Source organism: Hylobates moloch, unplaced genomic scaffold, assembly GCF_009828535.3.
Source record: "Hylobates moloch isolate HMO894 unplaced genomic scaffold, HMol_V3 SCAFFOLD_3, whole genome shotgun sequence".
Taxonomy (NCBI): Eukaryota; Metazoa; Chordata; class Mammalia; order Primates; family Hylobatidae; genus Hylobates; species Hylobates moloch.
Genome location: NW_026652278.1, coordinates 119,811,264 through 119,830,347, shown reverse-complemented (window position 1 = coordinate 119,830,347; position 19,084 = coordinate 119,811,264). Strand labels below are relative to the sequence as shown.

The window sequence follows — 19,084 nt, the reverse complement described above, 5'->3', positions numbered from 1 at the left end:
TGATAAAGTAGGCATTTGTATGCATAAATTTTAGGTTCAGAATATTTTAAAATCCATGCCACAGTTCAGAAAATTGTATCTGTAATAATGATTAAATTATTAAGTATAAATAACCTAGTTTGCTTCTTCACAGGGTTTTCTATAGTGATACTGTCCATATGGCCATATCTCCAAAAGGTTTGTACATTTCAATCTATTTTTCCCTTATAGCTACAGTAGTAGTAACTCTTACGTAGTTAAGCATTTTCTAAGGAGTCTCTTTGGTATTCTATGGTTTCATCTTTACAAGAATAATGAGATAATAGTTCCTTAAAAGAAGTTTGTAAGTAAGGTGACCATATGCTTTATTGTGCAAGCCAGAACACTTTTGAAGTGAAGAGAGTGCTGTATAAGGAAAAATAGGATCATACCCAGATAGTCTCAGGCAAAGGTAGATGTATGGTCACCTACTCAGAAGCCACATTCATGTTCCATCACTACCTCTTCCCTAATAAAAAGGAAACTAGTAATAGTGTGAATTCTTAAAGTGTGTAAATGATATTTTTGTGGAATAATTTAACGCTTTTCCCATAAAATTAATTTGGTCTATCAGGTAACATTGTAAAGACTAGAACATATGTATTTTTTGATGCTGTTATTACTAGAAGGGGAAGAGGGGGTGACATGAATATGTAAGTTTGTTAGGTAGCTTAACATCAGTTGATCATCAAGTCCTGTCAGTTCTATCTTAAATCTCCAGGAAGGAACTTAACTAAAAATCAGTATATAAGTTGGTTACATAATTCATCTATAACAATGTTTTAGTAAAGGTTCTTAAAGAGTTCCTCTGTATTTCCTAACCTACTCCTTAACCTACTACTCTCTGATTAACTTTCCTGCTGTCCTGAAGCTGCTCTTGTAAGGTTTCTAATTACTTAATTGTTGATCACAAAATACTTTTCGGTCCTTACTTTAGGGGGTGCCTGGATAGGATTTGACATTGTTATCCTCTCCTTACTTCCTGAAACCACCTGTATTAGTCTGTTTTCTGTTGCTTATAACAGAATACCCTAAACTAGATAATTTATTTTAAAAAAGGAATTTATTTCTTACCATTACAGAGGCTGAGAAGTCCAAGTTTGAGAGACCACATCTGGTGAGGGCCTTCTCGCTGGTGAGGACTCTCTGAAGAGTCCCAAGACAGTGTAGGGCATCACATGATGAAAGGGCTGAGCATGCTAGCTCAGGTCTCTCTTCCTTCTCTTATAAAGCCACCAGTTCCACTCCATGATAACCCATTAATACATGAATGGATTCATTCATGAGGGCACAGCGCTCATGATCCAATTGTTAGTTGGCAGATCTGTGTACCGGTCTGCAGCAACCTCAATTCTTGCCTCCTGAGAAGAAATAATTCAAGTAAAGGACATAAGGCAGAAGGAGAAACTGAGGCAAGTTGTAGAGCAGGAGTGAAAATGTATTAAAAAGCCTTAGAGCAAGAATTGAAAGGAAGGGAAAGAAGGGAAGTACACTTGGAAGAGGGCCAAGTGGGCAACTTGAAAGACAAGTGCGTGGTTTGACCTTTTGACTTGGGATTTTATACACTGGCATAATTTTGGGGTCTAGCATTACTTCTCCCCACTCACCTCACCCCTGAGATCGTATCAGAAAGCTGCTAATCACCAGGTGTTTTCTATTTATTGGGAGGCTGCCTTTTCCTAGCACTAGCTGTGACCAATAATTACTTTAGAGAGAGTTAACAACTGCCTGACCATCACCTAATGGTCTCTCGACACTCCCCATGTGAGGGGCAGGGGAGACGTCTCCTGCCCTGTTCATACCCAACTAGCTACCTAATGTAACACAATCACCTCTTAAAGGTCCTACCTTTCAATATTTTAATAATATTAATTTAAATATTAATTTCCAAAACATGAAATTTGGGTGACACATTCAAACCATAGCACCATCTCTTAGCTTCTGTGACATTTCTGTATCCTGGCTTTCCTCTTAACTCTAATGACTTATTCTTAAATTCTTTTGTGTATTCTTCCTTATCAGTTTATCCCTTGTTGGTTTTTCTAAGAGGTTGGAGAGTGTGTGTGTGTGTGTGTGTGTGTGTGCACGTGCATGTGTGTGTTTTATCCTAGATTCTGAACTTTGTTCCATATTAGATGTATAGCCAACAATTTATTAGATAAATCCATGGTACTTGGACGAACCCAGGCTCCTCAGGTCTTTACACATTTGTCTCCCTTTTTACTGGAATGCTTTTCCTCTCTCCATCTTTCTTTTGCTTTCCCCTTTCTCCTTCCTCACTGTCTTTTATTCATTCTTCAAGGTTTTGCTCCAGTGTCACCTCCTCTGGAAAGCCTTCTCTCTCTCTCTCTCTCTCTCTCTTTTTTTTGCAATGGAGTCTTGCTCTGTTGCCCAGGCTGGCATGCAGTGGCGTAATCTTGGTGCACTGCAATCTCTGCCTTGAGGGTTCAAGCGATTCTCCTGCCTCAGTCTCCCAAGTAGCTGGGACTACAGACACCAGCTACCACACCTGGCTAATTTTTGTATTTTTAGTAGAGACGGGGTTTCACCATGTTGGCCGGGCTGATCTCTACCTGACCTCAGGTGGTCCACCCACCTCAGCCTCCCAAAGTGCTGGGATTTCCACCTCCTGGATTCAAGCGATTCTCATGCCTCAGCCTCCCAAGTAGCCGGGATTACAGGCACCCGCCACCATGGCTGGCTGATTTTTGTATTTTTAGTAGAGATGGGGTTTCGGCATGTTGGCCAGGCCGAACGCCTGACCTCAGGTGATCCTGCCTCAGCCTCCCAAATTGCTGGGATTACAGATGTGAGCCACCGCACCTGGCCTGGAAAGCCTTCTCTGACTGTCCCTCACAACAGTTTGGGTCAGAAGGTTTTCCCGTATACTCCCGTTTCTATAGTGTCCTAACACTGTATTTACAGAGAGTTTACTTAACTCCCCTACTAGATTGTCCAGATTGTTAGGATTGGTTGTTTTTTTTTTTTTTTTGAATTTTTGTGTTTTTTTTTTTGTAAATGGAGTCTCGCTCTGTCACCCAGGCTCGAGGTCAGTGATGCAATCTTGGCTCACTGCAGCCTCCGCCTCCAAGGTTCAAGTGATTCTCCTGCCTTAGCCTCCCAAGTAGCTGGGATTATAGTCGTGCACCACCACGCCCAGCCAATTTTTGTATTTTTAGTAGAGACAGGGTTTCACTATGTTGACCAGGCTGGTCTCAAACTCCTGACCTTGGGTGACCCACCACCTCAGCCTCTCAAAGTGCTGGCATTACAAGTGTGAGCCACCATGCCCGGCCCAGTTTTTACGAATTTCTACTTTTTGAAAATGCTCTCCTAAAATATATTTTTAAAGGAATATAAGAAGAAAAGAAATACAAATTTTACTTTTTACTGGTTTAGTGCCGTATTTTCATTGCTATTTTGAAAATAATATTACATGAAATTATTACCCATTACACTAAAAATTCTTTCCATACTGGTAGTCATGGGAATTAGCACAATTCCGGAGCAACATCTTCTCTACTAAAAAGATATTTTCATGTATCAAAATTCTTAATTTCTTGACATTTAGTCTTTTTAGTCAAAATTCTCAAAAGAAGGATATTAGTAGTGATTAGGTCTACTCAGCATACTATGTTGAGTTTTGAAAAGTACTCTCTTTTCTCCAGATATTTTGAAAACTCTTTAAAGAGTCTTGCTATCAGGCCCAGTGCTGTGACTCATGTGCCTGTAATCCCAGCGCTTTGGGAGGCCAAGTTGGGAGGATTGCTTGAGGCCAGGAGTTCAAGACCAGCCTGGGTAATGACATAAGACCTCGTCTCTACAAAAAAATTTAAAAAGTTAGCTGGGTATGGTAGTGCTACTCCCTGTAGTCCCAGCTGCCTGGGAGCCTGAGGCAGGAGGATTTCTTGAGCAAAGGAGTTTGAGGTTACAATGAGCCAAGATTATGCCACTGTATTCTGGCCTGGGTGACAGAGCCAGACCCTGTCTCAAAAAAATAAAAAAAGCTTTGCTTTTAGACCACTATACATTTAACATTAAAATCGAGTTTTCATTGCTTTTTTGAAAATTAAAATTTTATATGACATAAAATTATTATTTTCTATTTTAATAGAGATGACAAATCAAACTAAAGGTAATACAGGGAGAAAATGAAAACCAGAGTACCTAAAATGAAAGATATTTTAACAGCTAGAACTCTAAATATTATGCATTGTTATACTTTTGCATATTATTTCTTATTTTTTTCCATAAAGAAAAACACAACTAAATATTTTCAGTTTAAATATCTTTAGGGAATTACCAGGTACGGTGGCTCACACCTACAATCCCAGCACTTTGGGAGGCCAAGGCAGGCGGCTCACCTGAGGTCAGGAGTTAGAGACCAGCCTGGCCAACATGGTGAAACCACGTCGCTACTAAAAAAAATACAAAAATTAGCTGGGCCCACATGGTGGTGCATGCCTGTAATCTCAGCTACTTGGGAGGCTGAGGCAGGAGAATCGCTTGAACCTGGGAGGTAGAGGTTGCAGTGACCTGAGATCGCACCATTGCACCCCAGCCTGGGCAACAAGAGCAAAACTCCATCTCAAAAGTAAATAAATAAATAAAATAAATAAATAAATAAATAAATATCTTTAGGGAACAAAAGATCATAGTTTTCCTTATTAAATTGTTCTACCACTTATCTATATTTGTTTAAATTTATTTCCTAAAATTTAATAAAGGCCATTAAATAGGAAGATTAGAGATAGAATCTTCCTATGTTGCCCAGACTGGAGTGCAGTGGCTTTTCACAGGTACAATCATAGTGTGTTACAGCCTCCAACTCCTGGGTCAAGGGATCCTTCTGCTCTAGACTGCTGAGTAGCTGAGATTACAGGCATGGGCCACTTCACCTGGCTTAGCCTACCATATATGAAAAAAAGTAATCTGGCTGGGTGCGGTGGCTCATGCCACTAATCCCAATATTTTGGGAGGCCAAGGTGGGAGAATTCCTCCCTCCCGTGGCAGGAGGATTGCTTTGCGAGTTGGAGGTGGGAAGTTCAAGACCAGCCTGGGTAACATAGGGAGACCCTGTCTCTACAAAAATAAAAAAATTAGCTGGACATGGTGGTGCATACCTGTAGTCCTAGCTACTCAACAGGCTGAGGCAGGAAGATCACTTGGGCCTCAAAGGTCGAGGCTGCACTGAGCCGTGATCGCACCACTGTGCTCCAGCCTGGGTGACAGAGTGAGACCCTGTCTCAAAAAAATAAATAAAAATAAAAATAATAGTGTCTCTTCTAAGCTAACATTTTCTGTTTTTCTGAAAGTATTTTATTTTCTGAGTTGTAGTCATTTGGTTCTCCCCTCAAGTTCATCATGATAGGTAAACCCTTTTAAAGTGGTAGAATACTGAGTGGTCTATATAGAACGGAAGAATTTATAACAGGTTTATTGAGATAATTGTCTATCATCTTTTGTGTTTTTATTATCTTCTTTATGCATTTGACTATTGTGCCTAGTTTTTTTAAAAAAAATGATTTACAGCGCTAATGGCTGCTTAATGTATAGGGTAGCATAAGTCTAAAGAATTCTATTTACAAGAATTAAAGAATAGCTTCTATTATTTTTCATGATGTTATTGCTATATGCATATATAGTGTGTGTGATTATCTTCTTACCAAGATTTATATGAACGAAAAATTTCCAGTCATTCTTAAAAATGAGCCTCCCAAGCATTTTTCCCTTGTATAGTCTATTGTTAGCACATTTAATTGTATTGTCAGAAGTTTGAATCCCTTACTGTAAGTAATAGTGTTATAAAACTTATACATTAGAATTGTTTTTATTTTTTAATAGGAAATTTTACATGGTATGACAAATGTATTTAGTTTTAAATTTTTCTTGGATAACAATTCTTAAAGCACTGTACCTTTTTCTGCAGATTGATCCGACAGCTGATACAAGCTTTTTGGGCTGGGTTATTGCTTCATATAGTCTTGGCCAGATGGTAGCTTCACCTATATTTGGTTTATGGTCTAATTATAGACCAAGAAAAGAGCCTCTTATTGTCTCCATCTTGATTTCCGTGGCAGCCAACTGCCTCTATGCATATCTTCACATCCCAGCTTCTCATAATAAATACTACATGCTGGTTGCTCGTGGATTGTTGGGAATTGGAGCAGGTAAGTTTGTATGTATATGTTTGGTTGCATCAAATTCACATTCATTCTGACATTTATGGTTCACTTTCACCTGGTATCATCCCCTTTTAAACTCATATTTCACAGTTCAACATACGTGTCTCTCATTGTAAACAAATATTTTTCTTATCATTTTGCCTTTGCTCATGATGTTCTCCTTACCTATAGTTTCTCTTCTGTTCCCATATTCTTCATTCTTCAAGATTCAGTTCAAACCAGGCATGGTGGCACGTGCCTATAATACCAGCTACTCAGGAGACTGAGGTAGCAGAATCTCTTGAGCCCAGGAGTTCGAGGCCAGCCTGGGTAACATAGGGAGACCTCCATCTAAAAAAAAAAAAAAAAAAACCCAAAACAAAAAACAAAAATAGATCCAATTCAAGCTCCACATTTTCCACAAAGCCCTCTTGGGCTACCCTGCCCCTTAAGAGATTTTTTTCTTCTCTGACATGTCTCTGGCACTTGCTTATAGTATTGTACTGTTTCTATCCTTTCTCACTAATCAGATAATAATTTTTTTTTTTTTTTTTTGAAACGGAGTCTCACTCTGTTGCCCAGACTGGAATGCAGTGGCGCAATCTTGGGTCACTGCATCCTCTACCTGCCTGGGTTCAAGCAATTCTTCTGCCTCAGCCTCCCGAGTAGCTGGGATTACAGGTGCCTGCCACTGCGCCTGGCTAATTTTTTTATTTTTAGTAGAGACGCGGTTTCACCATCTTGGCCAGGCTGGTCTTGAACTCCTGACCTCGTGATCACTCGCCTCGGCCTCCCAAAGTGCTGAGATTACAGGCATGAGCCACCACTCCCAACCTAAACTTTTTGCAATTAGAAAGAATTTATGATACTTTAAAAATATACTATGCCTCCTAACAGAGTCTCTTGAATGTAATGTACTCAATGAAAATTTTCAGTAAAATTGTTAGTGCATTTTTTTCTGTTTCTTTTATTACATGTCTATGCATACAGTTTGTAATACTGTAATACTTTTCTTTTAAAAACAGTTGTAGTAATCAATGGTATGCCATTCACTCAGTGCTGTTTTAGTATTAAGTAAGTTTGATATTCTCTCTTTTTTTTTGAGATGAAGTCTCACTTTGTTGCCCAGGCTAGAGTGCAGTGGCGTGATCTTGGCTCATTGCAACCTCAGCCTCCTGGGTTCAAGCAGTTCTTCTGCCTCAGCCTCCTGAGTAGTTGGGACTACAGGTGGATAATTTTTGAATTATTAGTAGAGACGGGATTTCACCATGTTGGCCAGGCTGGTCTTGAACTCCTGACCTCAAAATGATCCACCCACCTCCATCTCTGAAAGTGCTGAGATTACAGATGTGAGCCACTGTGCCCGGCTTGGTTTTCTTATGATACCATTTTTTCACTCATTGATATCTTTAACTGTTTTCATATTACCAAAACTAGTATGGTCCATTAATTGATGCATTTGCTTAATAAAAATACCTTACATGCTTTGTGTGATCATAAAGAGGAAGCAGTGACTATACTGTTGACCAAGATTTCTTCTTCTGTATAAAGTCAAATTTGATTGAATTTTATAAACTGATACTTTCTTTTACTTTGGATTATTGTGTCTTGTTTTTAAGGAAATGTAGCAGTTGTTAGATCATATACTGCTGGTGCTACTTCCCTTCAGGAAAGAACAAGTTCCATGGCAAACATAAGCATGTGTCAAGCCTTAGGTTTTATTCTAGGTCCAGGTAGGTGTTCTTCACATGTCATTACTTGAATTTGAATTGGGAAAACTTTTGAGGCTTAAATATTCATTGTAACCCAAGTATAAAAACTCATAGCTGAAGGGAAAGGGAGGAAAGCTAATTTTTTTTTAAGGGAAAGGGAGGAAAGCTAATTTTTTTTTTAATCCAGCAATGAGGCTAGACTCATTTTATCTTGATGCCAATCCACTAAATTAAGTGCCATTAGTCCCCTTTTATAGTTGAGAGTGCCAGTGCCTAGAGAATCTAAGTAAATTGTCCAAGGTCACCCTTTTGCTGAGTATTAAAAAAATTAATGAGGCCAGGCATGGTGGTCCACACCTGTAATTTCAGCACTTTGGGGGGCTGTGGCAGGCAGATCACCTGAGGTCAGGAGTTTGAGACCAGCCTGGCCAACGTGGTGAAACCCCATCTCTACTAAAAATACAAAAATTAGCCAGGTGTGGTGGCGGGCACCTGTAATCCCAGCTACTTGGGAGGCTGAGGCAGGGGAATCACTTGAACTCGGAGGCAGAGGTTGCAGTGAGCTGAGATCACATCATTGCACTCCAGCCTGGGCGACAAGTGTGAGACTCTGTCTCAAAAAAAATTAATGAGATTTAATATTTCCTCAAGGCAAATTAATTTTCTGCTGAGTAAAGAATCAGTCATTTTCATGCCTAGAATAATATTGAAAAACCATATAATTGGTCCATATTTTGAATTTTGAAGTTATGAATATTATCAGTTTGAATCCAACTCAGCTTGCTTCATCATTAACACCCCATTTCCCACCCCCAGTTTCCATTACGTTCCTCTATTTAGCCAAAAAGAAAAGGCTTAACAGAAGGGAATCTAATTCACTGTTCACCAAAATCTACTATTTCAGTTTCGTACCCTGAAACAAATACAAGCACAAATGTAGAATGATTGAACTTGAATACTATATTGTAAAGTACATGAGGACATGGTTTGAGTCTTTATTTACCAGTCTACCCTCAGTATCTAGCATAATACCTGGTATAGACTTATGTTCTTAGTAAATATTTTTTACCACCTTAAAAGCATTTTAAAGATTATGTCATTTAAAAATTTTGCATTATAGATGAGTAAATGTAAGCCTGAAGAGCTTTGATGACTTTTCCAATAATAAACCCTCAACAAGCACTAACATTTGTTGTGTGCTTACTGTATGCTAGTCACTGTTCTAAGTACGGTAGGTGCAGTATTTTAGTCCTCACCCTAGAGTTATGTGTGAATTACTATAAAGCCACATATAGAATCTAAATCAGAAGAGCAAACCAGTACTCTTCCAATTGAGTTTTTGCCACAGATCCAAATTAGATTTTGCCACTTCATATTTCTTTAGAGTGCTTTATCCAGCAGTCCAAAAACACTTCTAACTAATGTTTAAAGTCACTAAAAAAACATCAAATACTAAGGTGGATTATGTATGCTTTTGGATGAAATAGTTTTTGTTTTTTTTTTTCATTTTACCTGTATATGATACTATGGTCAAATGATAATAAATATATATATACAGCTATATATATATGTACCATATACAGAATAATATTTAAGATATCTGGTCTCAAATATGATATTTTCATTCTTATAATGAAGCTGATTAAACCTTTATAATTCTTGGAAGAAATTGTATAATTTAAATTGTCTATGGAGATGTTTTGTAAAAAACTGAGAAGTTATGTGAGATACAATTCTTTGTGAATGCATGTAAATCAGTGTTTCACAACCTTTTTTTCATTATTGTCTCCCTAAGGAGCCTTTTTCGATATTTTTTTCCTACTCTCTTTACCCCATAAAATTTTAGTGCCACAGATGTGTCATATATCTTTTATGTACCATATGTATATCTGTACATACCTGCTTTATACATAAAAAGAGGAAATTTTTTGACCCCCCATCAAGAACCAATTGCATCTGTTGAGAATGCATGATATATAAGGATGATTCCATAACATCGTTCCCAATTCTGTTGTAAATGTCTTTTTCATTTTTTATCCTATGCTTCTCATATAATAATTCATCTGTGAAAATTTTATCTTAATAAGTTTTTCAGACTTGTTTTGCATTCATTGGAGAAAAAGGTGTGACATGGGATGTGATTAAACTGCAGATAAACATGTATACAACACCAGTTTTACTTAGCGCCTTCCTGGGAATTTTAAATATTATTCTGATTCTTGCTATACTAAGGTAATTAGATAGAAATGATAAAACTATTTTTGTAGATTGTGAAATTTAATGAGCTTTGTAACTGTTGGAAGATAATTATCCTTATGACGTGTATTTGGTTTTTTATGTCTATAGTTTGTTTATATTTTTTGGTCAGGTAGTACTAAAGCATGTAATACTGGCAACCAAAAGACAACCTGGTAAATGAGAACAGAAAAGGAAGGTCTTTGAAGATTCAAGGTTTTTTGTTTTTTGTTTTTTTTTTGAGACAAGATCTTACTCTGTTGCTCGGACTGGAGGGCAGTGGCACTATCTCGGCTCAGTGCAACCTCCATCTCCTGGATTCAAGGATTCTCATACCTCAGCTTCCCGAGTAGCTGGGGTTACAGGTGCGCACCACCACATCCAGCTAATTTTTGTTTCACCATGTTGGCCAGGCTGATCTTGAACTCCTGACCTCAAAGTGATCTGCCCACCTCGGCCTCCCAAAGTGCTGGGATTACAGGCATGAGCCATGTGAGGCTGTGCCCAGCCTCAAGGTTTGGTCTTGATTCACTAACTACATGTTTCTAAGTAGGGGAAAGGCATGGAAGTAACATTTTAAATAGATTAATGGATTTGTATCAGTCTTAAATATAAAGTTACTAGTAATGTATATCTCTTATCTTTTATATATTCGAAAAAATTTTTTAAAATTATGTTTTGTTTATTGTTTTTGAGTGCTTTATTCAATAGTCTAAAAACATTTATTACTAATGTTTATAATCACTGTAAAACTTCAAATACTAAAGTAGATCATGTATGCTTTAGGATGAGTTGGATTTTTTCATTTTACCTGTCTATGATAATTTGATAAGAATTGTAACTTCTGTCTTAAGTTTATTGGTTATATCTCATTGGTAACAGTTTTATTACTGAAAAACCAATAAAAGAAACTATATTAGAATGTGAAAAAAATACAATGCCAATAATAAATTTAAACAACTTCTCTATTAAGCATTTTATAGGTACAATATTTGTGTTTTTCTTTTTAAGAGAACACCATGTGGATGACTCAGGAAGACAGTGTAAAAGTATTAATTTTGAAGAAGGTACTTTTAACCCATTTGGCTGAATTAATATAACATTATCAAAGTGTTTCTAATGATTCTGTTTGTTTGGTATTTACTTCGATTTTGCTTCTGAGGACAACACAGTGGGTGATTGGGGAAGATCTTCAAAGCTGAAAGTGACCTAAATTGAATTTTTTTTTTTTTTTTTTGAGACAGAGTCTCGCTCTGTCACCCCGGCTGGAGTGCAGTGGCGCGATCTCTGCTCACTGCAAGCTCCGCCTCCCGGGTTCATGCCATCCTCCTGCCTCAGCCTCCCGAGTAGCTGGGACTACAGGTGCACGCCGCTACGCCTGGCTAATTTTTTGTATTTTTAGTAGAGACGGGGTTTCACCGTGTTAGCCAGGATGGTCTCGATCTCCTGACCTTGTGATCCACCCGCCTCGACCTCCCAAAGTGGTGTGATTACAGGTGTGAGCAAATTGATTTTTTTTAAAGAGGCATACCCATATCAGTTATTTGGTGGTCATGATTGACAAGGTTACAAACATCGTAAAAAATCGCTTTGTCTTATTTTCAGAGAGCCAGTATCCTAACGCCTTTGAGATATTTGCAATGATTTCCATATCTTTACTACCAAATAAATATGTCTTTCTATTTAAATCAGTTCTTTATTATCTTAAGTATGAGAATGGGTATGGTTTTGCCTTTTTATTTTTGTTGTTTTGTTATATTTTACAAATATACATTTTCATGTTTTAGATCTTCTCTGATTCATATAAGTCAGAGAACCTGGTAAATAGCTATATTTTACCAAAAAAAACCTGTTATTTAGGTACTAATTATATCCTCCTTGGGGAAAGAATGCAAGGACTAATCCTGGCTCTCAATAGTTCATAAAGTTGTGGAAAACACATAGTATTATTTTACCAGGTACTTTCATAGCTCTTTTATTTAATTTTCACAAAAGAAATAGTGGAAGATAAATGTAGTAGAGCAGAGTGGTGAGGAGCTACAGTAAGTTTTTGAACTAGGAGAAATTTGACGTTGATTCCATGCAGAGGCTAATCCAGATTGGTTATATCTCACTGGTAATATCTCATTGGTAACAATTTCATTACTGAAAAGCCAGTAAAAGAAACTGTATCAGAATGTGAAAAAAATATAATGCCAGTAACAAATTTAAACAATTTCTCTATTAAGCTTTTCATAGGTACAATATTTGTGTTTTTCTTTTTAAGAGAACATTGTGTGGATGACTCAGGAAGACAGTATAAAAGTATTAATTTTGACTACGCCTGAAGTAGGGCAGTGACTGAGAATGGAGAAGGGATAAGTAGGAGTTGTTGAAGGAGGAATCAAGATAGAGATTTGGATAGAGAATATTAAGGAGTTAGAGAGAGCCAACATTTCTGCCAGGTTTTGATTCTAGATCACCTGGAAGAATGAGAGAGAACAAGAATTTAGGAAGGGAGGTTGGATGAAAAGAGAAGATGATTTCAGTTTGGATCAAGCTGAATACGCTGTTACTCTAGAACAACTAAAAAATCCCACAGGCATTTGTAATTTTGACAGTAGAAATAAAAGCTAGAGGTAAAAATTTATGAGTCACCCAGTGAAAAACACTATGGCAGCAAAGAGGGAGTGAGAGAAAGGATGGCATGATGATTCAAGTGTGGCAAAAGATTGTTGAATCTGAGGAATGAATATGTGAGAATATGTTTGAAAACTTTCAAAATAAAAAATAAAGAATGAGAGGTGAAGTGCCAGCAGTGCGTATAAACTACTTTTTTCAAAGGTAAAAAATGAGATGCTAACTTCAAGGAGCTATCAGGTAAAGCGAAGGAGGAAGTTAAGAGGGTGAGGTAGAGGTATAACAAAGGGAAGATATGTAAAAATCAGTATTTCAGAACTTGGAAGGGGATAATGATATACATCAGTGTTTCATTTATTTTAATGTGCTTAGAAATCACCTGGGAACCTTGTTAAGATGCAAATTCTGATTCATTAGGCTTAGGGTGATACTTAATAGGGTTGCCTGTAAAACACAGGATGTTGCTTCTCAGAATAGGGGAGTTAATAAAGAAATATAAAAATATATAATATATATAATAAAAAATAAAACACACAATGCCCAATTAAATTTGAATAATGTTTTAATATAAATTTGTCCCACCCAGTTAAATTTGGATTTCAATAAACAGCAAATAACTTTTTTTTTTTTTTTCTTTAATAGAGACAGGATCTTGCCATGTTGTCCAGGCTGGCCTTAAACTCCTGGACTCATGTGATCTGCCTGCCTGGGCTTCCCAAAGTGCTAGGATTACAGGTGTGAGCCACTGCACCTGGAAACAAATAACTTTTAGTATTAATACAATCCAGCCAGGCGCAGTGGCTCATGCCTGTAATCCCAGCACTTTGGGAGGCCAAAGCAGGTGGATCACCTGAGGTCAGGAGTTCAAGACCAGCCTGGCCAACATGCTGAAACCCTGTCTCTACTAAAAATATAAATATTAGCTGGGTGTGGTGGCAGGCGCCTGTAATCCTAGCTACTCCGGAGGCTGAGGCAGGAGAATCGCTTGAACCTGGGAGGCAGAAGTTGCAGTGAGCCGGTATCACACCATGTACTCCAGCCTGGGCGGCAGAGTGAGGCTCTGTCTCCAAAAAAAAAAAAAAAAAAAGTATAAATACAATCCAAATACTTCATGGAACGTTCTTATACTTCACTGTCAAATATGGCACCAAACATATTTATATTAACACTTATTGTTTATCTGAAATTTAAATTTAACTGGATCTCCTGTATATTTACTAAATCTGGCAACCCTAGTGAGATGCTGAGCATCTGCATTTATAACAAACTACCATGTGATGTGATGCTTCTGGTGTACAAATCACACTTTGTGCAGCAAAGATTGAGAGCTATGCTGCCCAGTATAGTAGCCGTTAGCCACATGTGGCGATTTAAATAAAGTAAATTTAAGAAATTATTTTCTGTCATACTAGCCACATTTCAAGTGCTCAATAATGGGTATATGTGGCTAGTGGCCACTGTATTAGCACAGATAAAGAACATTTCCGTCATGTCACAGTTTTATTGGGCAGCACTGTTCTAAAGTGCAAATGGGAATGAGTTTAGAGGAGATGTAGTGTTTTCTTTTATGAGATTTCTAGTTACTTCAAAATAGTTTTTATAAAATAAAATTTTTAAATTTCAATAAATGTTTGCATAAAATATGTCTGGTAAAAACTTGCATAATTGTTTTAATTTAAAGATATTCAAATTTAAAGAGGTTATTATGAGACAGGATTATAATTTCTAATTGCATAGAATTTGAATCCATATACTAATGTAGTCTTTTAAAAAATTTATAATTAGGATATCTAGTCAATCCCCATAGTCTAGGATTCGACATTTCTGAGATACTCCACTGAAGCCAGCACCGAGTAGAGGCTATAGGAAACTAACCACATATTGTGAAGCAAACTCCAGTCTGACTTGGGGCAATATTGATATTGACTTGAAGGAGTAAAGACTGACTTCTAGGTGGTGATTAAGAATCAGAGAGGTCTATCCAAAATAGTACAAGAGCCACAACCATCAGGGCCTACCCCTGGCAAAGGTTCTGGACAAAGGTGGCCAGTTCTCTTTGTGTGATTACAAAGGAAGGTCATAAGGCTATGTTGAGCGTCCAAGGTGCCTAATTCCCTTTAAGTATAGCAGACTATTTCCAGATCTACTTATTGTTGGAGGAGGAACTCCTCAAGAATCCTGAGATAGAAAAGCAGGCATTATTATGAAAAAAATCATAGAAACTTACTGCATCTTAGGAAAGCCCCCCCCACCAACAACAACTGACACTACACACAATTTAAGATAGCATAAATAAACATATCTTCGTAATATTTTATGTATTAATACCTGGCTTAGGCTGGGCGTGGTGGCTCACGCCTGTAATCCCAGCACTTTGGGAGGCCGAGGTGGGTGGATCACGAGGTCAAGAGATTGAGACTATCCTGGCCAACATGGTGAAACCCTGTCTCTACTAAAAATACAAAAATAGCTGTAGTCCCAGCTACTCAGGAGACTGAGACAGGAGAATCGCTTGAACCTGGGAGTTGGGGGTTGCATTGAGCAGACATCGGGTCTCTGCACTCCAGCCTGGCAACAGAGCAAGACTCCTTCCCCCCCTGCCAAAAAAAAAAAATACCTGGCTTATTTTGGTATTTATTTATGTAAAAAAACTATTTTATTCTGAATAAGTGGATAAATTACAAAACAGTGTGATGAATATGTATGAGTAGATTAATACGTCTGCATGATTCTCAGTTACATCAAGAATAGCTTAATGTGTATTAAGCTTAAGGCATTGTTCAAGATGCGAAGTCAGTACACTTACTTTGTCCTCCTTATTTGTAAAACCACCGTCAAATCCTGATTGTTTCTTTGCAGAAATATAAGTGATAGGGTTTTTTAAAATGGTAATGATAACATAAGGATCTTTATGAATACTAATTTCTTGTTATTTATTTATTTATTTATTTATTTTTTGAGACAGAGTCTGTGTCACCCAGGCTGGAGTGCGGTGGCTCAATCTTGGCTCACTGTAACCTCAGTCTCCTGGTTCAAGCAATTCTCGTGCCTCAGCCTCTCAAGTGGCTGAGATTACAGGCGTGCAGCACCACGCCCGGCTAATTTTTTTTTTGTATTTTTAGTAGAGATGGGGTTTTGCCATGTTGGCCAGGCTGGTCTCAAACTTCTGACCTCAGATGATCCACCTGCATTGGCCTCCCATAGTGCTGGGATTACAGGTATGAGCCAATGCTTCTGGCCATGAATACTAATTTCATGTAACACTGAAATTCAAAATATATATCCATTGAAGTAAATCATAGAACTGGGAACTGATTTAATAAACCACTGGAGTTCTTCATGAAATTCTTGTAAGTCTAAGATTTAAGTAAGGTGGAAAAAATCTGCAGTTGAAATTTAAAGCAAATATATTTAGTATGAGATCACTATGTTACAGAGTTCTATAAATTACATTCCTGTTTTTGGATTGAGATATACCAAGTACAAAATACATCTGAGTATTTCTTAAGATAACAGTATTGAAGTATATCTCTGGGGAAGAAAATTCACCTTGCTTTTAAATGCCATTTAAAAATTATTTCTGTCATATAAATTATCTTATTGTTGGCCATGCACAGTGGCTCACACTTGTAATCCCAACACTTTGGGAGGCCAAGGCGGACGGACTGGTTGAGCTCAAGAGTTCGAGCCCAGACTGGGTAGCATGGTGAAACCTCATCTCTACAAAAAATATAAAAATTAGCTGGGTATGGTAGTACATGCCTGTAGTCCCAGCTTCTTGGGAGGCTGAGGTAGGAGGATCACCTGAGCCTGGGGAAGTCAAGGCTGCAGTGAGCTGTGATCATGACACTGCAGTCTAGTCTGGATGACAGAGTGATACCCTGTCTGAAAAAATATAAATAAATTCTCTTATTATTAAACTACTTTGAAGCCTAAAAAATTTTTTAAATGTTTATTTATAAATTTTGCTACAATGTAATTTCTACATTACTTTAATGTCATAAGAAAAATTAGATGTATAGGTAATGTAATTTTTCTCCTATTTCCCTATAGCAAGTACAGATGAAGCTCAGATTCCCCAAGGAAATATTGACCAAGTTGCTGTTGTAGCCATCAATGTTCTGTTTTTTGTGGCTCTATTTATCTTTGCCCTTTTTGAAACGTAAGTTTTATTCCATCTTCATCTAAATCAGATTATGTTTTAACCTTTATTTCTTAATGCAGTGTTAATTAGGCCTATAGATGTTATTGAAAATCTTATGTAAGGCAAATTTTTCTTACCATGATGTAAAAAAATGTATATACATTTTGTTCCTTTTAACTTGAATGTAGTTAATTATTTGTCCATAATCTTACTACCTTATCTTATTTTCTTATAAAAGAATCTGTTTCACTACTCTTTCCCTCTTTCATCTGAGTTTTATGATAAATACAGTTATAAAATTGTAGTGTCATGATTTAATTATCCTTAAGCTCTGTAATTTCCTACATATATGTGTGTGTGTGTATATATATATACATATATATATACACATATATATACACATATATATACACATATATATACATATATATACACATATATATACACATATATACACATATATACACATATATACACACATATATATACACACATATATACACACATATATATACACACATATATACACATATATATACACATATATATACACATATATATACACACACACACACACACACACACACATATATATATATATATATATGATTCAGTCTGGTAATTTTAACTCAATTTAATACCTGACCTTGAAGAAAAACCTAGTATATTACAAAATCTCTGCCTTGTGCAGGCTTTATTGACCTTTATCGTATGGCTCTTTTTATTTTTAAAATAACTTTCCATGAAATTATAAAAATAGTACATTCAAATCCCAAATATTACAACTGTGTTTCTATATCCACTCCTTTCTGTGAAAGTAACCACTGCTAATACTTTAGTTTGTATTTTTTCTTTTTTTTCTTTTTTTGAGACGGAGTCTCGCTCTGTCGCCCAGGCTGGAGTGCAGTGGTGCAATCTCGGCTCACTGCAAGCTCTGCCTCCCGGGTTCACGCCGTTCTCCTGCCTCAGCCTCCTGAGTAGCTGGGACTACAGGCGCCTGCCACACGCCCGGCTAATTTTTTTTTTGTATTTTTAGTAGAGACGGGGTTTCACCGTGCTCTCGATTGCCTGACCTCGTGATCCACCCGCCTCGGCCTCCCAAAGTGCTGGGATTACAAGCGTGAGCCACCGCGCCCGGCCTTTAGTTTGTATTTTTTCAAACATTTTTCCTGTGTATGTATAAGAGTGTATGTATATGCATGTATCTATTAAACTTATGTAGATTATGTGATATTATCATTTGACAACTTGGTTTATTTACTTGTTAATACATTGTGTCATTTTTATGTTAGTACTTGTAGGTTTGCTTGGTGTTTTTATTTTCAAAATTATTGAGATATATGAAAGTTCCAGCACACCTGATATTTTAGAGGCAATTTTTTATTGTGGGAAAATATACATAACATAAAATTTATCGTGTTAACTTTTTTTGTTTTGTTTTGAGACAGAGTCTCACTCTGTCACCCAGGCTGGAGTGCAGTGGTGCAATCACGGCTCACTGCAGCCTTGACCTCCTGGGCTCAGGTGACCTTCCAGCCTCAGCCCCCTAAGTAGCTGGGACCACAGGCATGCGCCACCATGCTCAGCTAATTTGTTTGTATTTTTTGTAGAGACAGGATTTCCCCATGTTGCCCAGGCTGATCTCGAACTCCTGGGCTCAAGTGATCTGCTCACCTTGGCCTCCCAAAGTGCTGGGATTACAGACATGAGCAACCGCGCCTGGCACTATCATGTTAGCTATTTTTAAGGTATGCAGTTCAGTAGCATTAAGTGCATTCACAATGTTGTGCAACCATGACCACTGGCTATTTCCAGAATGTTTTCATCATCCTAAACAGAAGCTCCATACCCATTAAACAGTAACATACCAATTAAACAATGTTAAATAAATTTCAGACTGGGTGCGATGGCTCACGCTTGTAATCGCAGCACTTTGGGAGGCTGAGGCAGGTGGATCACTTGAGGTCAGGAGTTCAAGACCAGCCTGGCCATGTGGTGAAACCCTGTCTGTACTAAAAATACAAAAATTAGCTAGGTATGGTGGTGGGTGCCTGTAGTCCCAGCTACTCAGTAAACCGAGGCAGGAGAATTGCTTGAACCCAGGAGATGGAGGTTGCAGTGAGCCGAGATCGTGCCACTGCACGCCAGCCCAGGTGACAGAGTGAGACTTTGGCGTCTCAAAAATAATAAAC

The 19,084-nt window shown here is 37.6% G+C and overlaps 1 protein-coding gene across 8 annotated transcripts in view; it reads left to right on the top strand.

Annotated features, from left to right (window-relative positions):
- Positions 1-19,084, top strand: part of MFSD8 (major facilitator superfamily domain containing 8) — a 45,997-nt gene that overhangs the window by 14,765 nt on the left and 12,148 nt on the right. For 6 of the 8 annotated variants that reach the window (XM_058436744.1, XM_058436743.1, XM_058436742.1 and 3 more), the window contains 6 exons: positions 134-177; positions 5,948-6,188; positions 7,802-7,915; positions 9,982-10,126; positions 11,141-11,196; positions 16,802-16,910. In XM_058436744.1, the coding sequence (XP_058292727.1) occupies positions 134-177; positions 5,948-6,188; positions 7,802-7,915; positions 9,982-10,126; positions 11,141-11,196; positions 16,802-16,910 (709 nt within the window). The remainder of the gene's footprint in view (positions 1-133; positions 178-5,947; positions 6,189-7,801; positions 7,916-9,981; positions 10,127-11,140; positions 11,197-16,801; positions 16,911-19,084) is intronic. The other 2 variants (XM_032147021.2, XM_032147030.2) reach the window with 2 other exon arrangements.